This window comes from Melopsittacus undulatus, chromosome 23, assembly GCF_012275295.1.
Source record: "Melopsittacus undulatus isolate bMelUnd1 chromosome 23, bMelUnd1.mat.Z, whole genome shotgun sequence".
Taxonomy (NCBI): Eukaryota; Metazoa; Chordata; class Aves; order Psittaciformes; family Psittaculidae; genus Melopsittacus; species Melopsittacus undulatus.
This window is the reverse complement of record NC_047549.1, coordinates 1,092,857-1,119,018: the sequence shown is the minus strand read 5'-3', so window position 1 is coordinate 1,119,018 and position 26,162 is coordinate 1,092,857. Positions and strand designations below refer to the sequence as shown.

The 26,162-nt window shown below is 59.1% G+C and overlaps 2 protein-coding genes across 10 annotated transcripts; both read left to right on the top strand.

Annotated features, from left to right (window-relative positions):
• Nucleotides 1–380: 380 nt before the first annotated feature.
• DNM2 (dynamin 2) lies at nucleotides 381–13,260 on the top strand. Of its 8 annotated transcripts, none has more exons than XM_034071915.1 (21): nucleotides 381–662; nucleotides 2,985–3,058; nucleotides 3,257–3,406; nucleotides 3,483–3,686; nucleotides 3,785–3,883; nucleotides 4,301–4,461; nucleotides 4,563–4,705; nucleotides 4,884–5,019; nucleotides 5,109–5,176; nucleotides 5,277–5,415; nucleotides 5,865–5,951; nucleotides 6,261–6,331; nucleotides 7,328–7,336; nucleotides 7,606–7,657; nucleotides 7,994–8,005; nucleotides 9,677–9,790; nucleotides 11,142–11,251; nucleotides 11,323–11,434; nucleotides 11,652–11,816; nucleotides 12,210–12,800; nucleotides 12,879–13,260. In XM_034071915.1, exons 1-21 carry the CDS (start codon nucleotides 502–504, stop codon nucleotides 12,924–12,926), a joined length of 2,706 nt encoding a protein of 901 aa, XP_033927806.1. In that variant the 5' UTR covers nucleotides 381–501; the 3' UTR covers nucleotides 12,927–13,260. The 8 variants fall into 8 exon arrangements, with proteins under 8 accessions (XP_033927806.1, XP_033927805.1, XP_033927808.1 ...); XM_034071914.1 differs by having other exon boundaries at nucleotides 12,876–13,260; XM_034071920.1 differs by lacking the exon at nucleotides 7,328–7,336 and having other exon boundaries at nucleotides 382–662; nucleotides 12,210–12,445; nucleotides 12,525–12,800.
• Nucleotides 13,261–14,910: 1,650 nt separating this feature from the next.
• Nucleotides 14,911–25,977, top strand: TYK2 (tyrosine kinase 2). Of its 2 annotated transcripts, XM_034072039.1 has the most exons (24): nucleotides 14,911–15,153; nucleotides 15,985–16,167; nucleotides 16,262–16,385; nucleotides 16,471–16,609; nucleotides 16,721–16,884; nucleotides 17,181–17,547; nucleotides 17,653–17,841; nucleotides 18,255–18,412; nucleotides 18,492–18,612; nucleotides 18,691–18,883; nucleotides 18,968–19,074; nucleotides 19,348–19,518; nucleotides 19,707–19,794; nucleotides 20,234–20,361; nucleotides 20,734–20,869; nucleotides 21,008–21,159; nucleotides 21,259–21,409; nucleotides 21,921–22,018; nucleotides 22,454–22,646; nucleotides 23,225–23,343; nucleotides 23,420–23,592; nucleotides 24,080–24,197; nucleotides 24,794–24,904; nucleotides 25,660–25,977. In XM_034072039.1, exons 2-24 carry the CDS (start codon nucleotides 15,987–15,989, stop codon nucleotides 25,792–25,794), a joined length of 3,516 nt encoding a protein of 1,171 aa, XP_033927930.1. In that variant the 5' UTR covers nucleotides 14,911–15,153; nucleotides 15,985–15,986; the 3' UTR covers nucleotides 25,795–25,977. The 2 variants fall into 2 exon arrangements, with proteins under 2 accessions (XP_033927930.1, XP_033927929.1); XM_034072038.1 differs by lacking the exon at nucleotides 14,911–15,153 and having other exon boundaries at nucleotides 15,759–16,167.
• Nucleotides 25,978–26,162: the final 185 nt, after the last annotated feature.

The following is a 26,162-nucleotide window of genomic DNA, read 5'->3' as shown; positions in this document are numbered from 1 at the left end:
GCAGCCAATCAGCGCGCGAGGATTGATTGATTGACAGCCCGGTGGCCAATCAGAAAGGGCTTCGTCTCCGGCCCCTCCCCAGGCTCCGCCTGGGCGGGGCAAGCTGGTGCAATGGCCGGCGCGGTGACCAATGGGAGGAGGGTGGGTGAGCGCGTCGCTGTCTCTCGGCTCGTGATTCGTTCCCTTACAGCCGTCTCCACCAATGAAACGACAGGATCTATAGTGGGGCGGGCGGGAGTTACAGCAGCACCTCCTCAGCTGACTCCCCACCGCTGCCTCCCATTGGCTGTCCGTGACGACCGACGCGGCGGAGCACCAATAGAACAGCGGATAAGGCGTTGATAGACACCCGAACCCACCAATGAGCGCGCCGCGCTGAGGCGAGGGGGCGGGCCCGGCGCTGAGGGAGTCGCCAGTACCGGATGAGGAGCCTCGGAGGGGAAGTTTGGCCGCGGGGCCTGTGAGCACCGGGAGCGGCACCGGAGCCTCAGCACCGGGGCCATGGGGAACCGGGGCATGGAGGAGCTCATCCCGCTGGTCAACAAGCTGCAGGACGCGTTCAGCTCCATCGGCCAGAGCTGCCACCTGGACCTGCCGCAGATCGCCGTGGTGGGCGGGCAGAGCGCGGGCAAGAGCTCGGTGCTCGAGAACTTCGTGGGCCGGTGAGTACCGGGAGGAGCACCGGGAGGAGCACCGGGGACGGCTCCGGGGCCTCTACGCCGCTGGCGTAAAGCGCCGAGTTCGTGAATGCGGCCCAGCGCAGGGCGCGGCCTGAAGGGAGACTGTGCGCCGCCGCTACGCAAAGTGCGGGGCGACCCGACGGGGTTGTACGCACTTGGCGTAGCGAGCGGGCAGCGACGGCCCCTTACGCTAACGCCGTAGGTAGGGGTACGGTGCGGGTACCGGCCCCTTACGCTAACGCCGTAGGTAGGGGTACGGTGCGGGTACCGGCCCCTTACGCTAACGGCGTAGGCAGGGGCATGGTGCGGGTACCGGCCCCTTACGCTAACGGCGTAGGCAGGGGTACGTGCTGGGTACCGGGGGGGTCCGGGATGCTGGACCGGAGCATCCCGCACCATTCCCGGCTCCCCATCACCGCCGTTAACAGCCTGGAACCCGCTGATAGCGCCGGGCCGGGGGGGGCCCTGTGCCCCCGAGATAGGGGCCGAGCCGCAGGGTGACAGCAGCCTGGGCACCGATAACGGGGGGGTTCCGCCCCCCCCACACCCCGAGCTCAATGGGATCCATAGGGCAAGGAGCTGGATCCCAGCGGCTCCTCCGTCCCCATCCCGCTGTGCGGTTCCTATCCCGGATGCTGGAATGGGAACAATGGGAAACTTCCTGTGCTGTTATCCCAGCCTGGCTCGTCACCGGCCGGCAACACCTTCGCATCCCAAAGAAGCTATTCCAGGTGGGAATTCTATCCCATTCCAGGCTGTTTGTATCCACGTGCAGGCCATATTTACCCCCCCCCCCAACCCCACTTTGGGGGGGCTTCAGATATCCCAAGTTATTCCCCTTCCCTTTGGGAGTTTCTAATGATGGAGGAGCTGGAAAACCATCCCTGGGGATCCCGGCTTTGTTATGGAGCTTTAGGATCTCCATCCAAAGGCTTTGAAGGAGGGATCAGGAGCCCCTTTGAGCATGAGGGACACGGGAATCCCGACTCCCGGTATCCCGGTGGATGTGGACACAAGGGTTTTGCTCATTCCCCACCTGCTCTTGCATCCCTGCTGTGAGGAGCCGCAGGGAAGGCCGTGATTCCCACTTGGGATGGATCCCATTGGGATTGAGCTCCGGTGGCCTGAAGCTTCTGAGCCCCATCCAGGTTGGACCAAGGCAATTCCCGGAGCCAGGATAAGGCAAAAGGCCTGAGGAAGAGGCAGGATTGGGATGAGCTCCCTGGACACCCCCCCGGGTTAGGTCATGGAATCATGGAATGCTGCTCTGTCCTCGGAGCGGGATCAAGCCCGGCCATTGAGCCCTGACAATGGAGCCCTTGTGGTGGGGAGGCCCTTCCCCCCCCGGCCCCAACCTCAATGGGGCTTTATGAGCCCTTCCCGTGGCGTTCCCGGTGTTCCCAAGGGCCGGGAGTGTGGACAGAGCATGGAGATGGGAGAGGAAGCTCTTCCCTATGGATGTTCCCTGTGTTCTTCCTCCTCCTCCTCCTCTGGTGGTGACCTCTGAGCTCTCCAAGGAGCCGCCTCCTGGTGCCACCATTCCCAAGCTCCAGGGGGATCATGGAATGCTGGAGCAGCCCCCCAAGGAGATGCTTCCTGCATCCCACCTGTGTCCATAGGGATCGGAGGAAGCCATAGGAGCAAAGGGACCGGGTCCTGGCGTCCTTCCAGGGCCAACCACTTCCCTGCCTGTCCCATCCCGCAGGACCTGTCCTCCCGGTTGGGCAGGAAGCTTCCGTCCTGGCCATGGGCACCCAAAGCAATCCCGTGACGTTCCCACCTGGAATTCCCAACCGGATGGGAGAGGTCGGGATCCCTGTGCCCTGCATCCCTGCGCTGGATGCGCGCTCTCCTCAATGGAAGCATCCCCTAGGCCCCTTTGGAGCTCGGCATTCCCATTGCCTGGCAAACAGCATGGATTAAACCCACCTGGCCATCCCCTTCCCACTGCTCCCTGCTTGTTCTCTGTGCCATTCCAGCCCGGAATGCTTGGAGCAGCCCCATTTCCTTGGACCCCTGTGGGAAATGGGATGAAGCCATTGGGAATGGGGGCTTATCCCATCCGCTCCCTCCCAGCTGGGAATACTGGATCCAGGAGACGTGGAACTCTCCCAATGGAAGCTGCTTCCCGGATTCCTTAGGGAGAAATGGGGGAGGGAGCCTTGGGAGCAGGGATCCTCCCCCTTTCCCATCTCCGGCTGTTGGATCCTATGGATCTATGGAGCCAGAGGGGAGCTCGGAGCCTGTGCCTGATGGGGCTCCTTGAATCCCAGCACAACATTCCTGCTTTTCCATTCCTCCTAGGGATTTCCTGCCCCGTGGCTCTGGGATCGTCACCCGGAGACCCCTCATCCTGCAGCTCATCTTCTCCAAGACAGGTTTGTCCCACTGGGATGGGAGAGGTTGGGATGCTCCATCCCTGGCAGCCTTCAGGTGCCCCCTGCTCATTCCAGAGAGCTGGAATCTGATGCACCTTAAGGTCCTTTCCAATCCATTCCCAGATGCCAGGACTTTGGCTGTGTCCTCACGATCCCGTTTGTTTTGCCCCATCCCATTTCCCCCTCCCCCATTCCCAGAATATGCCGAATTCCTGCACTGCAAATCCAAGAAATTCACGGATTTCGACGAGGTCCGACAGGAAATCGAGGCCGAGACCGACCGGGTGACGGGGACCAACAAAGGCATCTCCCCCATCCCCATCAACCTCCGCGTGTACTCCCCCCACGGTGAGCCCCCCTCCTGGCTTCCCGGCGCCGGGAATGCCGCATTCCCACCGGCAGCACGGCCTCTTTCCCTCGCCAGTCTTGAACCTGACCCTCATCGACCTGCCGGGCATCACCAAGGTGCCGGTGGGGGACCAGCCCCAGGACATCGAGTACCAGATCCGGGACATGATCCTGCAGTTCATCAGCCGCGAGAGCAGCCTCATCCTTGCTGTCACCCCTGCCAACATGGATCTGGCCAACTCGGATGCGCTCAAGATGGCCAAGGAGGTGGATCCACAAGGTAAAGGGAAAGGGGGGGGTGGATGTGTCCTGGCTGCTCCAATGGGATGAGGGGGGGATGCTCATGGAGTCTCTGTTCGTGCCATGGGGCTGCCTCAGGCCTGAGGACCATCGGCGTCATCACCAAGCTGGATCTCATGGATGAAGGCACAGATGCCAGGGATGTGCTGGAGAACAAGCTGCTTCCTCTGCGGAGAGGTGGGATTGGGGATAGTTTGGATCCTCCCCCCCAGCCCCAATCATGGAATGGGTTGGGAAGGGTCAGTTCCAAGCTTCTGGAACACCAAAGGATGCTTCCGCTCGAGGGGGTTGAGCCAAGCGCTCGGACACTGCTGGGGATGGGGCATCCCAACCTCCTCCTTCCCAGTGCCCCAGATCCTTGTATCCAGCCTGCACTTCCCTGTTCCGGTCTGACCCCATCCCCCCCTGTCCTATCCCTGCTAAAGATCCCACATCCTCGGAGCCCCCTTTGGACCCTGAGGCCTCCCCGCAGCTCCTGAACACCCCCAACCATCTCCATCCTCTTCCTCCTTCCCATATCCTTCCCTTCCCCCCCCAGAACTGCTTCCCAAAGGGAAGCTCAGGAATGGGATCCCACATCCCCCCTTTTCCCAGGCTACATCGGTGTGGTCAACCGGAGCCAGAAGGACATCGATGGCAAGAAGGACATCAGGGCAGCGCTGGCTGCCGAGCGCAAGTTCTTCCTCTCCCATCCCGCTTACCGGCACATGGCCGACCGCATGGGCACCCCCCACCTGCAGAAGGTCCTCAACCAGGTGGGATGGGCTCCTCTGTGGGGCTGGGAATGGGGCCGGGAGCATCCCTGCCCATCCCAAGGAGCCGGCTTCAGGCTCCGGTAACGGTGGTTGTCATGCAGCAATTGACCAACCACATCCGGGAGACGCTGCCCTCCCTGCGGAGCAAGCTCCAGAGCCAGCTCCTATCCCTGGAAAAGGAGGTGGAGGAATACAAGAACTTCCGGCCGGATGATCCCACCCGGAAAACCAAAGCGCTGCTGCAGTGGGTTCCTTATGGGGCCGCATCCGGATGGGGCACGGGGGGGATGTTCCGAAGCTCTTCCAGTGTGGAGAGCATCCCATAACATCCCGGGATGGGTTGGGAAGGAGCTCATCCACTCCCATGGGTTGTGGGGCCCTTCTCCCAGCATCCTCCCACCGGATGCGCCTCTATCCCATAGGATGGTCCAGCAGTTCGGGGTGGACTTTGAGAAGCGGATCGAGGGCTCCGGGGACCAGGTGGACACACTGGAGCTGTCTGGTGGTGCCAGGATCAACCGCATCTTCCATGAGAGATTCCCTTTTGAGCTCGTGAAGGTGAATCCCGGCCGGAAGCGCCGGCAGGGGCTCGGGAATGGCTGGAGCTGGATCCCAACCTTCCCATGGGGCTTTTCCCCCTGCTGCAGATGGAGTTCGACGAGAAGGATTTGAGGCGAGAGATCAGCTATGCCATCAAGAACATCCATGGAGTGAGGCAAGTGCAGGAGCAGCCGTTCCAAAGGGATTCCGAGCCCTCCCCTCAAGCACATTCCCATTCCCGTGCGGCATTCCCACTTCCGGGCTCTCTCCCATAGGACGGGGCTCTTCACCCCCGACCTGGCCTTCGAGGCCATTGTGAAGAAGCAGGTGGTGAAGCTGAAGGAGCCGTGCCTCAAGTGCGTGGACCTCGTCATCCAGGAGCTCATCAACACGGTCCGGCAGTGCACCAGTAAGGTACTGAGCCCATCCCAGTCCCTTCCCGTGGCCGGGAATCGGGAATGATCCCATGCCTGTAACCGGCTGCATCACCCCCGGATGTGCCCCTGGCATCCCGCATCCCACCCTGCCCTTGCCTTCCTTAGCCAAGGAAGGACTCTGAGCCTCATCCCAGCAGCACCAAAGGATGCCGGAAACCGGGAATGGGGCGAGGAGGTGATGGGATCCAAGGGGTGTCTGGAGCCGGAGCGGTTCAGCTTGCTCCCCTGGCTCAGAACAGCGCTTCCCAATGGGATTCCCTCCATCTCCACTAGGGATGCTCCAGGGATGGGTTGGAAGCTGGTGTAGAGAGGAGCCCAGTTCACTTGGGGCTCATTCCCAGGGACACACATGGGATACACACACTGCATCCTCCCAGGAATGAGCATCCTTGGCCACAGCCTTTCCTTGGATCTTTCCCCTTCCAGCTTGGATCCTACCCCCGGTTGCGGGAGGAGACGGAGCGCATTGTGACCACACACATCCGGGAACGGGAGGGCAGGACCAAGGACCAGGTGAGCCCGGCACTGATCCCTGCTTCCCACCTTCATCCCTGCTTCCCACCTTCATCCTGCTTCCCACCTTCATCCCTGCTTCCCACCTTCATCCTGCTTCCCACCTTCATTCCTGCTTCCCACCTTCATCCTGCTTCCCACCTTCATCCTGCTTCCCACCTTCATTCCTGCTTCCCACCTTCATCCTGCTTCCCACCTTCATTCCTGCTTCCCACCTTCATCCTGCTTCCCACCTTCATCCCTGCTTCCCACCTTCATTCCCACTTTCTGGAAGCATTATCCCAACATGGACTGTGTCCTCCTGCCCAGATCCTGCTGCTGATCGACATCGAGCTCTCCTACATCAACACCAACCACGAGGACTTCATTGGCTTTGCCAAGTGAGTCCATTCCCGGCGGGATACATCCTGAGCTGCTTTAGAAGTGAGGTTCCTGGTGCTGCCCATGCCTTCCCCCCCCCATCCCCCTTCCAGGAATACCGCATCGATCCCACAGCAGCACCTGGTGTCCCTTTGGATGTGGGATACAGGAGCTCCCATCCCTGCTCAGCACCCCCCATACACACACACACACACTGGGAATGTGAGGGGAAGTGGAATAACTCCTCCTATCCCGATGGAGCACAAAGCATCTCCCAGGATCAGGAGCAGGAAAAGGGCTGGGAATGCTCCTCTCGGCCTGGCCTTGCTTTGGGCCATGGGCACAGCCCCAATCCATGCATCCGGAAGCAGCCGGAGCTCCAGCCCTGGTATCCCTGTATCCCTGCTGGAGCTGGTCCTTCCCCTTTCCCCCCTCTCAAGCTGGTTTCCTCTTGCTCTCTCTTTCTTCCCCCTTTTCCATTGTCTTTCCTCCATCATTCCCTCCTCTCCTCCTAATCTCTCCTGTTTTTCCTTTGAACCATCTCCCTCTTCCCTATGGATTCTTCCCACTCCCCAGCTGTTACACAGAGCAGCACGTCACGACCGGGTGGGTACCTGCTCCTGCAGCATGGCCCTGCTCGCTCCATGTGTGTGTCCCAACCCCCCCTCATCCCACAGGGATCTTTGGGAAGAGCCAGGGAGCTCCTCCTCCCAAATTCCCCTTTGGAATTGGGTTGGGCTGGGGAGTGGAGCTCATCCCATGGGGATGCTGCAGCGCAGGGATGCTGGCATCAAGCGCGCTGCGCATCCTCCCCCCAACCCCATAGCCCAAGGTTTGAGGGCCGGAATTCCCAGCCTTTGGAGGTGGGAAAGGGAGCCAGGAAAGGGGCCCCCTCGTTGTGCTTGTAACTGCTGCTCCGGGGGGAATCCCAGCCTTATCCTAACTGTTCTCCTGGATTTTGTTCCCGTTCCCGACTAATGGTTCCATCCCGCACCTCGCCCCCTTTGGTTGCTCAGGAGAGACAGGTAGCTTCCCCTCTGGTGCTCTTTTCCAACTGGGAAGGGAACTGGGAATTGCTGGAGAGGAGGAATCCTTACTGGTGCTGGGCCTTGCGCTGGAATATCCCTTGGGAATCAGCTGACAGTGGGGGCTCCTCTGGTTGGATTGCACGCATCGGGCTCCCCCTTCGGACTCTTCCTTACGGCATTCCGGGTGGGAAGCGCGGGCCTGGAGTTGGGATCGTGGCTCTGATCCCATCCCCATCCCTTCAAGCTCCGTTTCCTCCTGCCCACAGCGCCCAGCAGAGGAACACCCAAGCCAACAAGAAAAGAGCCATTCCCAACCAGGTATGGATCCGTCGGGAAGTGGGATCGGAGCTCATTCCTTAGGGAAGCGCTGGGATGGAGATGATGGAGGCGGGCGGGGGGATGTGGAACTGGGTGGGGGGGGGGAATCCAGTGGCTCCCAGCTCCGGGAATGCCGTTTGGCAGGAATGTGGTGGGACATTAACACTGCAATGATCATTAATGGCATGTCCCTGGTTTTCTTTTGCTGTTTTCCTGCTTTTTTTCCCATCGTTTTTGTGCTTTTCCCTCCATCCCTTTTTCCGTCACTTTTCCATCTCCTTTTCCCACTTTTTTCTTGCCTCCCCTCCCCCCCCCCCTTAATTTTGTGCCCTAAAGGGGGAGATCCTGGTAAGTACCCACATAGCAATGGTAGAGCCCCTGGTGACAGCGGTATTCCTGCCGGGAAAACCTCTTCCCAATCCCAAAGGACGCTCCCAGCTTCCCGGGATTGAGCACGCTGAGGGGGGGGGTGAGGATGGGATAATCCCAGGTGGGATAGAAAGGTGGGAATTCCCTCATGCCCACAAGCAGGGGGCTCAGGCCTGATCCTTGCTGGTGTTCCAGGCCTGGGAAGAGGCACAGGGATGCCGGGATCCATGGGAAGGCAGAAGCCAAAGGGGGGGGGGTTATCCATGAGCTTCCATAGGCAGCCATGGGAGAGGCTCTCCCGCAGCGTGCTCATCCCGGGATGCGGCGTCCCTTCCCTATGGAAAAGGGATTCCCTTGGAGCCAGCATCTGAGGAAATGGAAGCAGCCGAGGGGGAAATGATCCCGAAATCCACCCAGTTTGGGTGGAATCACTGGGGGGGGCTCAGGATGAATCCCTAGGGAAGGAAACTGGGAAAACCGGGATACAGCTTTGCCATTGGAGCCCATGGTGGCTGGGAGGGCTCCGGGCCCAATTCCCGGCTCTTCAGACACTTCCATTTCCTCCTGGCACCATCCCGATGTTCTTCCCAATCCAGAGGGTCCTCCGGGCCTGGCCCCAGCTCCAAGTGATGGGAAGGGGGAGATGGGACAATTGGGCATTCCAGGATTCCCATTGGAGCCGCTCCCGGGCACTTGGCCCGATCCCATTGGAGCAATCCCTGGTGCCAGTTGGTGTTAAAGGAATGTGCTGCTCCCTTCCCACATCCCAGCTCCCTTCCCACATCCCAGCTCCCTTCCCACATCCCTGCTCTGCTTCCCACATCCCAGCTCTGCTTCCCACATCCCAGCTCTGCTTCCCACATCCCAGCTCCCTTCCCACATCCCAGCTCCCTTCCCACATCCCTGCTCTGCTTCCCACATCCCAGCTCCCTTCCCACATCCCTGCTCCCTTCCCACATCCCAGCTCCATCCCATTCCTGCTTCCTTTAAAACCAGACTTGCTTCAGCACCAGGTGATCCCTTCGCTTGAAGGTGGAATTCCAGAGCTCCTCCTTCCCCTCTCCACAACATTCCCATTATCCCAGGCTCCATGCCTGGAGCAGTGGGGGGCTCAGATCCCCCCATCCCATTACTAACCCGTGTGTGGTACTAACCCAAGCTCAAGCATCCCATAACTTGGGACAGGGATTGGGAACATGGATCTGAACTGGGGGGGGGGGTCGGTGCCATTCCCGTTTTGGCTGGGATCTCCTGGAATTCCGGGATGCCGGCGGCTCTCCCATGGTGCAAAGGGGTGATGGTGAGAAGAGGGAGAGCCACGAGTCCCCTCCTTCCATCCCATGGCTCCCAAACCCATGGGATCCATGGAAAACTCCCGGCCTTGGGAATGCCGTTACCGGCACCAGGGGGTGGTGACTGCAGCTTCCTCACTGGGATAAGCCTGGAATGCTCCTCGTGCTTCCCATCGGAATTGCCATGGATGCAGGATAGCAGCTCCCTGGTGGGATGTGCTTTGGGAATGAAGGTTGGGGCTTTCCCTGCAGGATCCAGGCAGGCTTGGGAGCACTTTTCCATGCGGGAATACCGTGTGGGAGCCAGTAACCATTCCTGCCTTCCTCCCTTCCCCTTCCATCCCTTGCTCCCGTGCAGGTGATCCGGAGGGGCTGGCTCACCATCAACAACATCAGCATCATGAAGGGAGGATCCAAGGAATACTGGTTCGTGCTGACGGCAGAATCCTTATCCTGGTACAAGGATGAGGAGGTGCGTGCCGGGAAGCATGGGGGGGGGATGCTGTGTGTGAGGAGATCCCATGGGATCAGGGCTGGGCTCCCATCCACAGGGATCCAGGAGCCGGTTGGGATGGATCTAAGCTCTGCCCCCATGGGTGTGTTGTCTCCCTGCCATTCCCTGTGGGAATGCCGCAGTGGCCTGCGCCATCCATTGGGATTGAAATCCCTGCACCAGGAGCAACCCCCCCCACCCTTTTCCATGGCCACCCTATGAGGGCACAGGGAATGAGCCCCATTCCCTCCATCCCGGGGTTTTGGTGTGCCAGGAGCCCACTGCTCCATTGGGATCCCTTTATCCCATGGGATTTGCTGCCTCGGCCCTTGGTTTGGGTCCCACCACACCAGAGCCCAGCACATGGAGATGGGAAGAGCCTTTATTTCCCAGGAGCCAGAGCTGGATTTGAGCCTCTTTTCCCTTTATCCCCCCCTTATTCCCTATGGAAATCCGCTTCCTAAAGGAGAAGGGAACATGTTGAGGTGATGGAGCTGGTCCAAGCCCCCCCATTCCGGCTCCAATGAGGACCAGCCCTGGGATGCATGGGGCTCTGTGTGCCTCTGCCGACCCGGATCCCATCCAGCACCCGGCTTTGGATCCGGATCAGTGCAACAAGGAGGGGTCCTTGCTCCTCCTCCATCCCACATCATCCCAGCTCCATAAACAGGGCAAAATCCATTGGATTTGCCCCCGAAAAGGAGGGATTTGGGATGTGTCCCCCCCACTTCCATTGCTTACCTGGGTACCGGTGATGCCGCAAAGCCGGATCCGATCTAACCAATGTGCAGACTACTGTACAACCGGGAAGCATCCTGAACAGATAGTCTGAACACTGGGCAGGCCGGGCCGGAATTCCAACTGGGATTTGGGATCCGTTTGGCTTCATCCCGAGCCCTTTCCTTCCCCTTTCCCGGCAGCAGGCGCAGGGAATCCGCTTTGTCTCCCTTCTGACGTGGCACGATCCTTGTGCAGCCCAATCCAGGCTGGGAAAGGAGAATTCCAACCCCCTTCCCTGCCCTTCCCGTTGTGGATATGGGGCAGGAAATGGGGGGCGGTGCCGGGGGCCCCTCTGTGCCTCTGCTCCACATCTGGCGCCGGGGTCCTTCCTAACCCGTTCCAGATGTGCGGCATTCCCGGCTCCAGCCCCATCCCCAGCCCTTCCTCCAGCATCCTAGGGAAGGCAGGATCCGGAAGGGATTCGGGGCTGGAATCCGGCTCCATCCCAAGCATCCCGAAAGTGCCCGATCCCTATGGGAAATGAGGGAAGTGGCTGCTCCGGCAGTTGGGATTTCACCCCCCCCCCCTCCTATTCCCTTCTTTTGTCCAGGAGAAGGAGAAGAAATACATGTTGCCTCTGGATAACCTGAAAATCCGGGATGTGGAGAAGGGATTCATGTCCAACAAACACGTCTTTGCCATCTTCAACACGGAGCAGAGGTAGAGCCGCAGGCGGCCGGAATGGCGCCGGGAATGCCGGGATGATGCTCCCACTGCTCCTTCCTCCCTAGGAACGTGTACAAGGATCTCCGTCAGATCGAGCTGGCCTGTGATTCCCAGGAGGATGTGGATAGCTGGAAAGCCTCTTTCCTCCGCGCCGGAGTCTATCCGGAGAAAGACCAAGTAAATGCTGCTTCCGGGTGGGATGAGCAGCTCCGGGATCCAGAGCTCCGGGGTCAGATCCCGGTGTTCCATAGGCGAGGTTTGGATACCTCAGGATCAGCCAAGGGGCACTGTGGTAGCTGATGGAGCTGGCGCTTCCAGCGGGATAACGGCATCCGTGTGGGATTGGGAATGAGTGACAGGGGTTCCAGGGGCTGATCCGGTTTTCCCTGTGCAGACGGAGCCGGAGGACGGTGCTCAGGAGAACACGTTTTCCATGGATCCCCAGCTGGAGCGGCAGGTGGAGACCATCCGCAACCTGGTGGATTCCTACGTGGGAATCATCAACAAATCCATCCGGGATCTCATGCCAAAGACCATCATGCACCTCATGATCAACAACGTGAGGCTGGGAGCAGCTCTGGGATACGGGCATGGAATGTGGGAATGGGATTTGATGGGACGTGGGATGTGCCATCCCTCAAGGTGAACTTGGAGCATCCTCTAGGGATGCTATCACTACCCATAGCAATGGGCTTGGACCCCGCATCCCGATCCCTCTGCCCCCATTCCCTCTTTCCCTGCCTGTATCCCATCTCCAGACCTGGGAGCAACTCTGGGGTACAGGCATGGAATGTGGGAATGGGATTTGATGGGACATGGGATGTGCCATCCCTCAAGGTGAACTTGGAGCATCCTCCTCTAGGGATGCTATCACTACCCATAGCAACGGGTTTGGACCCTGCATCCCGATCCCACCACCCCCATTCCCTCTTTCCCTGTCTCCCATCTCCAGACCAAGGACTTCATCCACTCGGAGCTCCTGGCCTACCTGTACTCCTCGGCCGACCAGAGCAGCCTGATGGAGGAGTCTGCAGAGCAGGCTCAGCGCCGGGATGAGATGCTCCGGATGTACCACGCGCTCAAGGAGGCTCTGCTCATCATCGGGGACATCAGCACCAGCACCGTGTCCACCCCCGTGCCCCCCCCCGTGGATGACACCTGGCTGCAGACGGGCACCGCATCCCACAGGTGCGGCCCCATTCCCATGCCCTTCCCGATGGGAATCGTGGGCTCCATCACTGATCCTCTCTCTGTGCTCTCTCCGCAGCCCCCCCCCCCAGCGCCGCCCCTCCAGCATCCTGCCCCCCGGCCGCCCCCCGGCCGTGCGGGGTCCCACACCAGGGCCTCCGCTCATCCCCATCCCTGTGGGAGCCCTTTCCTCCTCTTCCTCCTCTTCCTCCTCCTCCTCGGCCGCCCCCCCCATCCCATCCCGTCCCGGACCCCAGCTCCTATTCCCTGCCAACAACGACCCCTTCTCGGCGCCGCCGCAGATCCCGCTGCGTCCTGCCCGCATCCCACCGGGAATCCCGCCCGGAGTGCCCAGGTAAGGGACCGGATCCTTGGATCCCCCCCCCCCCACATCCCTATCCATGCTCATCCCATTCCCATCTCTCTGCAGCAGGAGGCCCCCGGCCGCTCCCAACAGACCCACCATCATCCGCTCGGCTGAGCCCTCCCTCCTCAATTAGGGCTTGGGAATGGGGCTATGGAAGTGGAGGGGGGGGGACACAGGGAACCCCCCCCCCCCAGAGCCCTATGTCTAACCCCTGGTTGTGCCCCCCCCCCCCCCATAACCCACTATGGATTAGAGATGATTTGGGGGGGGGTCACCATTGCACTTTGTCCCCAGCTCCGGCGCTGTGGGGCTGATCCCAGCCCTGCTCCTTTGCTTCCTTCCTCCTTCCCTTCCTCTTCCTCCTTCCCACATCCCCCCCCCCCAAATTTTGTATTAATATATTCTCTATAAAATCAATGATTTTGGGGCTTTCTCCCCCTTATCCCGAGCTGGGATCCCCCTTTTTTTATAGCTCATCCCGGCTCCATCCCACCGCATTCCCACATGGACCCTCGGGGGGTGAGAGTGGAGCAGCATAGAGGGAGGGAGGTGTTGGGGGGGGGGGTGATGCTGGAGGCTCCTGGGTTGGTGGCACCGGGAGCCTGTTGCAGCCCATGGGATTGGGATTGGGATCGGGATCGGGATTGGGATTGGGATCGGGATCGGGATCGGGATTGGGATTGGGATCAGGAGGAAGGAGCCGGGGGCAGGAGGTTGTAAATATTTTTACAGACTTTTATTAATTGTATAAAACCAGGAAAAGGAACAAAAACCCCAACCCCCCCTCCCCCATAACCCCCCCTCCCCCATCCATCCTCCCCCACCCCTCCAGTGCCATGGCTGGGGGTACCCCCCCCCCCCCCTAGTCCTACCCCTCCCACCTCTGCTGCCGCCTGTAAGTGCCTCCGGTTGTAGCCGATGAATTCCTGACCTAAAGCAAAGAATGAAGAGAATCAGTAAAAATAAAGGGTAAAAACCTGGATTTGAGTATTCGGGGGGGGGGGTTGGAAGGGATGGAGTCAATGGGGGGGGTTGGAAGGGATGGAGTCAATGGGGGTTGGAAGGGATGGAGTCAATGGGGGTAGGGAAGGGATGGAGTCAATGGGGGGGTTGGAAGGGATGGAGTCAATGGGGGTAGGGAAGGGATGGAGTCAATGGGGGGGTGGGGAAGTGATGGAGTCAAGGGGGGTGTGGAAGGGATGGAGTCAATGGGGGTGTGGAAGGGATGGAGTCAATGGGGGTAGGGAAGGGATGGAGTCAATGGGGGTAGGGAAGGGATGGAGTCAATGGGGGTGTGGAAGGGATGGAGTCAATGGGGGTAGGGAAGTGATGGAGTCAATAGGGGTGTGGAAGGGATGGAGTCAATGGGGGTAGGGAAGTGATGGAGTCAATGGGGGTGTGGAAGGGATGGAGTCAATGGGGGTAGGGAAGGGATGGAGTCAATGGGGGTGTGGAAGGGATGGAGTCAATGGGGGTGTGGAAGGGATGGAGTCAATGGGGGTGTGGAAGGGATGGATTCAGGGGGGTTTGGGGGGGCTCAGTAGAGGCCGCAGGGTCTTGGCTATCTCATCCCCAGCCAAGCCTCTGTGGAGCCAGGTGGGATTCCCAAGTCTGGGAATTGTCTGGGTTCTGAAACCCGCAGGGTTTCCCCGTGTTAAAGCACAAGGTTCTGGATCCAGCTGTGGACGCCCCCATTAGATCCAGATGTGGATCCCTCCCATTGGATCCAGCTGTGGACGCCCCCATTAGATCCAGCTGTGGATCCCTCCCATTGGATCCAGCTGTGGATCCCTCCCATTGGATCCAGCTGTGGATCCCTCCCATTGGATCCAGCTGTGGATCCCTCCCATTGGATCCAGCTGTGGATCCCCCCTCCCATTGGATCCAGCTGTGGACGCCCCCATTAGATCCAGCTGTGGATCCCCCCCCCATTGGATCCAGATGTGGATCCCCCCCCATTGGATCCAGATGTGGATCCCCCCCCATTGGATCCAGCTGTGGATCCCCCCTCCCATTGGATCCAGCTGTGGATCCCTCCCATTGGATCCAGATGTGGATCCCCTCCCATTGGATCCAGCTGTGGATCCCCTCCCATTGGATCCAGTTAGGACCGGGCACTAGGACCCAGCGTCGCCCCTGGCACCACTCAGGCCTCCGACTCAGCAGCCAATCACCGCCGGCCCCTCGGTGGGGAGGGGGCGGAGCCTCTCTCTGTGCCACGCTCATAGGAGGAGCCCGTGTGGGCGTGGCGACGCTGGGCCAATGGCAGCGCGCGTCTCTCGGGCCCAATAGGAAGCGGCCGCTCTGCGGGGTGGAGCGGGCCGGAGCAGAGCGGGGCCTGGTACTTGTGGGGCGGATATCGCGATATGGGGGGGGGGGGGGCCGCGATGGGGGGTCCCATATGGGGCTATGGAGGGTCCCATATGGGGCTATGGAGGGGTCATATGGGGCTGTGGAGGGGTCATATGGGGCTATGGAGGGGTCATATGGGGCTATGGAGGGGTCATATGGGGCTGTGGAGGGGTCATATGGGGCTATGGAGGGGTCATATGGGGCTATGGAGGGGTCATATGGGGCTGTGGAGGGGTCATATGGGGCTATGGAGGGGTCATATGGGGCTATCCGCTGGGATCCGGGCACCGAGGGATGCTCCGGCCCCATTGAGGGTCAGGTTCCCAGCCAGGATCGAGGGATTCCCTATGGAATTCTATGGAATTCCCACCGGGATCAGCAGGAGCAGGACAGGGGTTGCCCCCCCCCCCCCCTCGGGCACCGGGAGCTGTGTCCCTGTATGGGATGGAGCCAGGAGGGAGCTGGTGTCTGATGCCAAGGGGTGGGATAACGGGATAATAATGGGATAACAAAGGGATAACAATGGGATAACAACGGGATAATAATGGGATAACAATGGGATAACAAGGGGATAACAATGAGATAACAAGGGGATAACAATGGGATAATAACGGGATAACAATGGGATAATAACGGGATAATAACGGGATAACAATGGGATAATGGGCGCGAGCTCTTCCAGGGAAGGTTCAGACGGAGCTCGGGATGAGGGGTTGGCATTGGAAGCAGGGCAGTGCTGGGATCACTGGGAGCATTCCCAAGCCCTGGAAGCACTGGGAATGCTGGGATGGGACAGACCCTGCTGCCTTCCCCTCTGCAGCCATGTCTCTGTGCCAATGCTCAGTGGAGCCCAGCGCCTCGGATCCCTGCTGCTTCCCAAGCGGATCCGGCCTCAAGGTTTTCCTGCACTGGAGCGGGCAGGAGGACCGGGAATGCTGCCGGACATACAGCCATGGCACGCTCAGCGCCGAGGACATCTGCATGGACCTGGCGCGCCGCATCGGTGTGTCCGCGCCATTCCCAGCCTCTGGAATCCTCTGTTGGGAATGGGGGTGGCATTCCCGGGAATGCCGCATGAAGCCCCATTCCCGTTGCAGGGATCACGCCGCTCTGCTACAGCCTCTTTGCCCTCTACGAGCCCCAGAGCCGCCTGTGGCTGCCCCCCAACCACCTCTTCCACATTGGCAAAGGCACCAACCTCAACCTCCTCTTCCGCATGCGGTGAGGCCCATTCCCGGATTCCTGCTGTTCCCAATGGAGCGGCTCCCCCCCCCACCCCCATCCCATTCCTTTCCTGTCTTTCCAGGTATTACTTCCGGAATTGGCATGGGATGAATGAGAAGGAGCCGGCCGTCTATCGGAACGCCCCCAGCCAGCATCCCAAGGAGAGGATGCAGGGATCAGCCCTGCTCGACAGAGCATCCTTCGAGTACCTCTTTGAGCAGGTACCACCCCCCCAGTATCCATGAATCCATCCATAGGGATTAACGGACCGAGCAGCATCACTCCTTATTGGGGTGGGGGGGGTTATTCCCTGGTATTCCCGCTTGGAATAGGGGAAGTTCGAGTTCATCCACGACGTGGCCTCGTGGAAGGAGCTGCCGAGCGAGCAGGAGGTGCAGAGGTTCAAGAACGAGAGCCTGGGCATGGCCGTGCTCCATCTCTCCCACATTGCCCTCAGGAAGGGCATTTCCCTGCAGGAAGTAGCCCGGAAATACAGGTGATTCCCGACGTTCCCGACCGTTGTCCCTTCCCAGCCTGGCTTGGGTTGGAATTGCTCCTCCCACTTCCATGCATGAGATCCATTGACTTCCCATCGCTTGCTCCGTGCCCTGTCTCAACCTGGCTGCATCCAAACCTTCGCCCTTCATCCCATCCCAGTATCCCAGCGGGAAGAGCTTCCCCCTCGGAGCATCCCCATGGGCACCAAGAGCTCCTCCCGGAGCAGAGGAGAATCCCATTGTCCCCTTTATCCTCCTGGAATGCTGCTGTACTGAAGCCTTTCCCCTTTGCCAGCTTCAAGGAGTGCATCCCACGTTCCTTCCGCCGCCAGATCCAACAGAGCAACTTCCTGACCAGATTCCGGCTCCGGAATGTCTTCCGGAGGTTCCTGCAGCGCTTCCAGAGGCACACGGTGGGCACTGGGAAGCTGACGCCTCAGGATATCATGTACAAGTACTTGGCCACCCTGGAGCTCCTCGCTCCGGCCTTCGGGAGCGAGCGCTTCCCGGTGTTATCCTTGGAGACTGCTTCCGAAGGGGACAAGGGGCAGCTCAATGGGATCCATCCGGAGCATCCCTTGCTCCCTAAGGAGAGGGCTGTCACCCATGAGGTCCTCATCACCGGCACCAGTGGGATCCAGTGGCGGGCAGTGCCCATTGAGGTGGGTGCTTCCCGATCCCATCCCGCTCCTCCTTCCCCAGTGATCCCAGTTTGCCCTTATTCCCAGCGGCAGGAATTGAGCCCTCTCCCATCTGTCCCCTTGCAGAGCACGGAGACCTCTTCCCATCGGGGCTACTTCGGCAGGAAGAACCGGAGCAAGGAGCCGGAGGCCAAGGGATGGGCTCCGGAGCGGGATGATCCCAAATGGTCCCATTTCTGTGACTTCCAGGAGGTCACCCACATCGTGCTCCAGGATTGCCGGGTCAGCATCCATCGGCAGGACAACAAGTGCCTGGTGAGCGGCGCTGATCCCAGTGGGAATCCCTCAGAAAGCCATGGAATGCGTTGGGATGGAGCGGAGGAGCATCCGATCCCATCCCTCTGCTCCAAGAGCAGGGACAAGCTCCCATTGGACCATGGCACTCATTGCTGGGGATGGAGCATCCAAACCGTCTCCATTCAACCCATCCCAGTGTCCCAGCACCCTCATGGGGAAGAGCTTCCTTGTATCCCAGCTGAATTCCCATTCCAGGTTGAGCCTGGAGCTCCCTCTCCCGCATCATCCTGCATCATCCCACATCATCCCACATCATCCCACATCATCCCACATTCCTCATTGGAACCTGCTCTTCGGGTTCCTCTTTGAGGCTGCTGCTCTTTAATGATGGCCCTTGGGTGCTGCTGAGCCTCTTCCCTCCCTCTTCCCAGGATGTGGTGCTTCCATGCGCCGGGAATGCTCTCTCCTTGGTCTCCTTGGTGGACGGCTACTTCCGCCTCACCGCCGACTCCAGCCATTACCTGTGCCATCAAGTGGCCCCCCCTCGGCTCCTCGTGAGCATCCGGGATGGCATCCATGGCCCCATGCAGTGAGTGGCTGCTTCCTGACATTGGGAATGGTTCCGGGATGGGGGGGGGGGTTTATCCTGCACCATTCCCGTTTTCCAGGGAGGAATTTGTCTTTGCCAAGCTGCGCCGGGAGGAGGAGGAAGGGATTTACATCCTGCGCTGGAGCGTCCTGGACTTCAATAGGATGATCCTGTCAGTGGTGAAACGGAGCCCGGAGGAGGTGGGAGCAGCATTCCCAGGAATGTGGGATGCTCCGTTCGGGAAGAGCCTCTTGGCTGCAGCTTCCTGTCCTCGCCAGGCTCCTGGAGGCCAAGGAAGCCTCAAGTACCGACAGTTCCGGATCCAGCAGAAGAGCGATTCCTTTGTGCTGGAAGGCTGGGATCGGGAATTCCCCACTCTGCGGGAGCTCCTGGATGTGCTCAAGGGCTGCACGCTCAAGTCTGGCAATGAGAGCTTCACTGCAAGGCGATGCTGCCCCCCCAAAGCAGGAGGTAAAGGAGCTGCTTCCCACCGGGATGGGAGTGATCCCGGCATTCCCAGAGCATCCACATCTGCCTCTTCCCTCCTTCCGGCAGAGATCTCGGACCTGCTCATCGCCCGGAAGGCCAAGGCCAGCACCAAGCAGCTCCTCAACCTCTCCCAGCTCAGCTTCCATCAGATCCGCAAGACCGAGATCACCCAGGTCCTGCCTGTGCCGGAGCATCCCGAGCCTGTATCCCATGGGATGCAGCCGGGCCCTCGGTGCATTGAGAGCTGTGGAGCCTTGCGCTCAGTGCAAGGGAAAGGGGAAGCCAGGAGGATGAAAGCCAGGAAGGGGAACGGAGCTGGAATGGGACAATGGGAATGGGCTTGGAATGAGGCCGGGAATGGGCTTGGAATGAGGCTGGGAATGGGCTTGGAATGAAGCCGGGAATGGGCTTGGAATGACGCCGGCTCCATTGTGTGTCCATTGCAGAGAGCCCATCTGGGCCAAGGCACCCGCACCAACATCTACGATGGGGTCCTGAGCATCCATGGGAGCAGTGAGGATGAGGCCGAATACTTCTCCACGGAGCAGAACAACAACAGCCGGGAGATGCACGTGGTGCTGAAGGTGCTGGACCCCAGCCATAGGGATATATCCCTGGTGAGCGCATCCCGGCCTCGGGAATGGCACTGGGGGGGACAGGGGTGGGAATGACGTTCCCTCTTGGGATGAAGCGCTTGGAAAGGATGCTCGAGCGAAGGTACCCACGATGCTGGGGATGGGAGGAGCTTCCCGGTCTGTTTCCAGCTTGGGAATGGCTTTTCCATGGATGCTCCCTATCCCTGCAGGCCTTCTTCGAGACCGCCAGCCTCATGAGCCAGGTGGCCCACGTCCACTTGGCCTTCGTGCACGGTGTCTGTGTGCGGGGCTCCGAGAGTAAGGCAATTCCCAACCTTTTCCCAGCCTTTTCCCAGTCTTTTCCCAACCTTTTCCCAGCCTTTTCCCAGCCTTTTCCCAACCTTTTCCCAACCTTTTCCCAGCCTTTTCCCAACCTTTTCCCAACCTTTTCCCAGCCTTTTCCCAGCCTTTTCCCAACCTTTTCCCAGTCTTTTCCCAACCTTTTCCCAACCTTTTCCCAGCCTTTTCCCAGTTTTTTCCCAACCTTTTCCCAGTCTTTTCCCAACCTTTTCCCAACCTTTTCCCAACCTTTTCCCAGTCTTTTCCCAACCTTTTCCCAACCTTTTCCCAACCTTTTCCCAGCCTTTTCCCAACCTTTTCCCAGTCTTTTCCCAGCCTTTTCCCAGCCTTTTCCCAGCCTTTTCCCAACCTTTTCCCAACCTTTTCCCAGCGGGATAACACCTCCTGCTCTTCCCAGATATTATGGTGGAGGAGTTTGTGGAGCACGGCCCCTTGGATGTGCTGCTGAGGAAGGAAAAGGGCAGGATCAGTGTGGCTTGGAAGATCACCGTGGCCAAGCAGTTGGCCAGTGCCTTGAGCTACCTGGTAACACAGCTTGGATGGGATGCTTCCAGCTGGGAATGGGGCTGGAATGGCCTCCGAGCACTTGGTTGTGCCTTTGGGATCTGGGAATGAGCTGCCCTGTGCTTCCTGGCTGGGGGAAGCTTCCCCTTCTGTTCATTCCCTGCATCCCTGGGGATGGACAGGGACAAGGAGCAGGGAATGGGAACCTGGAGCTTTTCCTTTGGGAATCTCTCCTTGTTCCCAATGGAAGCTCCATGAGCTCCTGCCCTTAGGGCAGTGCCAACCTGAGCATCATGCTCTGGAGCAGGACTATCCTTACCCCATGGCTTGGAATGGGAGGAGCATTAAGGTCCTTCCCAAACCATTCCAGCATTCCCGGATTTCTCCCGACAGGAAGACAAGAACCTGGTTCATGGCAACGTGTGTGCCAAGAACATCCTGCTGGCCAGGAAAGGGCTGGAAGAGGGAGCTGTGCCCTTCGTGAAGCTCAGTGATCCCGGCCTCAGCTTCACTGTGCTCTCCCGGGAAGGTATTGGCTTGTTCCATGCTCCGAGCTGGAATTCCAGGTGGATTCCCCCTTTTCCCACTCATTGGGATCCGGAAGTGATCCCCCTGTGGGAAGCTTCTCCCTCTGTCCGTGTGCGGATCCTGAGCATCCTTTGCACAGAGCGCGTGGAGCGGATCCCATGGATCGCTCCGGAATGCGTTTGGGATGTGGGAAACCTCAGCCCGGCCGCGGATAAATGGAGCTTTGGGACCACCCTGCTGGAGATCTGCTTCGATGCTGACGTCCCATTGAAGGAACGAGCCCCTTCCGAGGTGCTGAGCCCGCTCCCATCCCCGATCCCAGGTTCTTCCGGGTGGGAATGGCACCGGATCCCTATGGAAGTGCTGCTTTTCCTGCTGTTTCTCCCCTAGAAAGAGCGGTTCTATGAGAAGCGGCATCGTCTTCCCGAGCCTTCCTGTCGGGAATTGGCCTCTCTCATCTGTCAGTGCCTCAACTACAGCCCTGGGGAGCGGCCTTCCTTCCGGACCATCCTGCGGGATCTGACCCAGCTGCAGCCGCACGGTGAGGGGAGAGGGATGGGAACGGGATGGGAATGGGATGGGAACGGGATGGGAATGGGATGGGAATGGGATGGGAATGGGATGGGAATGGGATGGGAACGGGATGGGGATGGGATGGGAACGGGATGGGGATGGGATGGGAACAGGATGGGAATGGGATGGGAAAGGGATGGGAATGGGATGGGAATGGGATGGGAAAGGGATGGGAATGGGATAGGAACGGGATGGGAACGGGATGGGAATGGGATGGGAATGGGATGGGAATGGGAACAATGGGAAAAGGAAAGGAAGAGTCTGGGAAAAGGGGAAAAGGGAGGGGAAGAGATGGGAAAAAATGGGAAAAGGGGAAAATGGGAAAAGAGAAATCTGGGAAAAGGGGAGGGAAAGGGAAGAAAAGGGAAGGAATGTGATGGAAAAGGAAGAAAAGTGGGAAAAGAAAAGGAAAAATCTGGGAAAAGTGAGGGAATAAGGGAGAAAAGGGTAAAATCCTCCTCCTCTTCCCTCATTCCCAGCCCTTGTGGATGTCACCGCGGTGAATCCCGACTTCCCAGTCTCGGATCCCACGGTTTTCCAGAAGCGTTACCTGAAGAAGATCCGGGATCTGGGGGAGGTACGTGTGCCCCTCCCCCCTGCCATTCCAGAAACATGGATTTGGACTGGGGGGTGGAGGGAATGCTCTTTGAATTCAAGCTTCCCAAAGGAAATGATGGGATACATCCCTCAGGGATCAACCCCCCTTCGGGTGGGCCCAGGGGCTGTAGGTTATCCAGGTTCATTCCAGCCTCTTCCCAACCTGATTCCCAATGAATCCACATTGAATGCATCCATCCTTTTCCCAACCTGATTCCCAATGAATCCACACTGAATGCATCCATCCTCTTCCCAATGAATCCACATTGAATGCATCCATCCTCTTCCCAACACCCCCCATTGCCTAAACCCCCCAGCCCCATCATCACCCCCCCAATAGCCTCTTTCCCATCCCATTGCTCCATCCCAGCCTGGGGAACGCTGGGAATTCCCATTGGGATCATTGCTGCCATAGGGACACTTCGGGAAGGTTGGACTCTACTGCTATGACCCCACCAACGACGGCACCGGGGAGATGGTGGCCGTGAAATCCCTCAAAGCCGGATGCAGCCGAGAGCTCCTTTCCAGCTGGAAAAGGGAGATCCAGATCCTAAAGACCCTTTACCATGAGAACATCGTCAAGTACAAGGGGTGCTGCAGCGAGCAGGGTGGGCACCCATGGGTGCAGGGGGCACCCATAGCGAGCACCCGGGGGGGGGGTAGGACCAAAGGAGGAGCTATGGGGACAGCTCCGGAGATGAAGGATGCGGGAAGGGATAAAGGGGATGGGGGGGGGGCACAAGGAAGCTGTTCCCAGGAAGGGGGTGTTGGGATACTGGGAGGGGGGTGGGATGGGTTTAATGGAGAAGGTTGGGATGGGGATGGGACACTGGGATGGGTTCAATGGGAACACTGGGATGGGTTCAATGGGGACACTGGGATGGGTTCAATGGGAACACTGGGATGGGGCTGGGACACTGGGATGGGTTCAGTGGGAAAACTGGGAGGGTGCTGGAATGGGTTCAATGGGAATAGTGGGATTGGGCTGGGACACTGGGATGGGTTCAATGGAGGGTTGGATGCCCCATCCCTTGGAGCATCCTGCTTTAGTGCAAAGCATCGGGATGAGCTTCCGGTCCCTTCCAACCCAGCCCATTCCATGCTGCTCCGGCCCCCAATCCCTCCCTGGTTCCGGTGGGGGGGAGCAGTGATTCCCAGAGGGAATCTGATGGATCCCATCCCGCAGGTGAGAAGCTGGTGCAGCTCATCATGGAATACGTGCCCTTGGGAAGCCTCCGGGATTACCTCCCCAAGCACCACCTCAGCCTGGGCCACATCCTGCTCTTCGCCCAGCAGATCTGTGAGGTGAAGCCTCCTCCATTCCCAACCCCCCCCCCCCCTTTTCCCAGCGCTCCACCTGTCCCTGTATCCCCATCCCTAGGGAATGGCCTATCTGCACTCCCTGCACTACATCCATCGGGATCTGGCCGCCCGGAATGTGCTGCTGGAGAACGAGCACATGGTGAAGATCGGAGACTTCGGCTTGGCCAAAGCCATCCCCGAGGGCCGGGACTATTACCGGGTGCGGGAGGATGGCGACAGTCCTGTCTTCTGGTGGGTAGCACTGGGGGCACAGAGGGACCCCCCATGCACACCCTGAGGGGGATGCTGGGTACCCGTGGGTGCCCATGGGTGCTGCTGGGTGCTGCTGGGTGCCCATGGGTGTTGATGGGTGCTGCTGGGTGCCCATGGGTGCTGCTGGGTGCCCATGGGTGTTGATGGGTGCTGCTGGGTGCCCATGGGTGCTGCTGGGTGCCCATGGGTGTTGATGGGTACCCATGGGTGTTGATGGGTGCTGCTGGGTACCCATGGGTGCTGCTGGGTACCCATGGGTGTTGATGGGTGCTGCTGGGTGCCCATGGGTGTTGATGGGTACCCATGGGTGTTGATGGGTGCTGCCGGGTGCCCATGGGTGCTGCTGGGTGTTGATGGGTGCCCATGGGTGCTGCTGGGTGCTGATGGGTGCTGCTGGGTACCCATGGGTGCTGCTGGGTGCCCATGGGTGCTGATGGGTGCCCATGGGTGCTGATGGGTGCCCCAGGTACGCCGTGGAGTGCCTCAAGGAGTGCAAGTTCTCATACGCCTCAGACGTGTGGTCCTTCGGGGTGACGCTCTATGAGCTGCTGACGCGCTGCGACCCGGCACAGAGCCCGCCCGTGGTGAGGCATCGGGATTGGGATCGGGAATGGGATCAGGATCGGGATCGGGATCAGGATCAGGAATGGGATCAGGAATGGGATCAGGAATGGGATCAGGAACGGGATCGGGATCAGGAACAGGATCGGGATCAGGAACAGGATCGGGATCAGGATCAGGAATGGGATCAGGAATGGGATCAGGAATGGGATCAGGAACGGGATCGGGATCAGGAACGGGATCGGGATCAGGATCAGGAATGGGATCAGGAACGGGATCAGGAACGGGATCAGGATCAGGAATGGGATCAGGAATGGGATCAGGAACGGGATCGGGATCAGGAACAGGATCGGGATCAGGATCAGGAATGGGATCAGGAACAGGATCAGGATCGGGATCAGGAATGGGATCAGGAACGGGATCGGGATCAGGAACAGGATCGGGATCAGGATCAGGAATGGGATCAGGATCAGGAATGGGATCAGTAATGGGATCAGGAATGGGATCAGGAACGGGATTGGGATCAGGAACGGGATTGGGATCAGGAACGGGATCGGGATCAGGATCAGGAATGGGATCTGGCCACAGGGGTCACCACCCCCTTTCCCCCCCCCCGCAGAAGCTCCTGGATCTGATCGGTGCCACCCAGGGGCAGATGACGGTGCTGAGGCTCATTGAGGTGCTGGAGCGCGGCCGGCGCCTGCCCAGCCCCAGGGACTGCCCCGCAGAGGTGAGCCGGGCATCCATGTATCCATATCCATGTATCCATATCCATGCATCCATGTATCCATATCCATGTATCCATATCCATGTATCCATATCCATGTGTCCATATCCATGTATCCATATCCATGTATCCATGTATCCATATCCATGTATCCATGTATCCATATCCATATCCATGCATCCATATCCATGCATCAGTGTATCCATATCCATGTATCCATATCCATGCATCCATGTATCCATATCCATGTATCCATGTATCCATATCCATATCCATGCATCCATATCCATGCATCAGTGTATCCATATCCATGTATCCATATCCATGTATCCATGTATCCATATCCATGTATCCATATCCATGCATCCGTATCCATGTATCCATATCCATGCATCCATGTATCCATATCCATGCATCCATATCCATGCATCCATGTATCCATATCCATGCATCCATGTATCCATATCCATGTATCCATATCCTTGTGTCCATGTCCATGTATCCATGTCTGTGTGTCCATATCCTTGTGTCCATGTGTCCGTGCCCATGTATCCATGTCCCTGTGTCCAGCTGTGCTGGCCCCAGGGCAGGGAGGAAATGGGGAGGAAAAGGGAAGTGGAGCCAGGGGAGGGGAAAAGAGGGGGAAAAAATGGGAAAAGGGGAGAAAAAAGTGGGAAAAGGGGAGAAAAAAGTGGGAAAAGGGGGAAATGGGAATGGGGGCTCTGCTCCTGGTCCCATCCCATCCCTTTGTGCCCCAGCTGTACCGGCTGCTGCGGAGCTGTTGGGAAGCAGAGGCCTCTTTCCGCCCAGCATTCCAGAACCTGGTGCCCGTGCTCCGGAGCTTCCAGGAGAAATACCGGGATCAGGCCCCCTCCGTCTTCAGCCTCTGTTGATGCTGGGGGGGCACACACAATAGAACCCCCCCTCCTTTGCTCCCCATAGCACTGCATGGAGGAGGGGGGGGGGGGGGGTCGCTGCATCCCGATGCCGCCATTCCCGGTATTCCCAAGGCCGGGATGAGGCCAAACACTGTGAATGAGACTGGGGGGGGTTGGGAGGTGCTGATGGGGGGGGGGGGCTGGGTCTTAACCCCCCGTCCCCCCCAGTTTGTGGAGCCCCCTCCCCAATGAATGGGGCTTCAGCACCAGGACTGTGGCACTTTAAGGGGGGGGGCACTGCTCTATGGCCCCCCCTTATTTATTGCCCCCCCCCCCCCCCCCAGGGGGAGGGGTCTGGGGGGGGGCGCACCCCCAATAAAGCA

Coding starts and splice junctions, on each gene's coding strand:
- DNM2 (XM_034071914.1), top strand. CDS start 502: ATGGGGAACCGGGGCATGGAGGAGCTCATCCCGCTGGTCAACAAGCTG. Junction 5,952..6,260: donor AGGGCAGGACCAAGGACCAG/GTGAGCCCGGCA, acceptor CCTCCTGCCCAG/ATCCTGCTGCTGATCGACAT. Junction 11,252..11,322: donor ATCTTCAACACGGAGCAGAG/GTAGAGCCGCAG, acceptor CTTCCTCCCTAG/GAACGTGTACAAGGATCTCC.
- TYK2 (XM_034072038.1), top strand. CDS start 15,870: ATGAGGGGTTGGCATTGGAAGCAGGGCAGTGCTGGGATCACTGGGAGC. Junction 17,548..17,652: donor GGCGGGCAGTGCCCATTGAG/GTGGGTGCTTCC, acceptor GTCCCCTTGCAG/AGCACGGAGACCTCTTCCCA. Junction 18,413..18,491: donor GGCATCCATGGCCCCATGCA/GTGAGTGGCTGC, acceptor CCCGTTTTCCAG/GGAGGAATTTGTCTTTGCCA.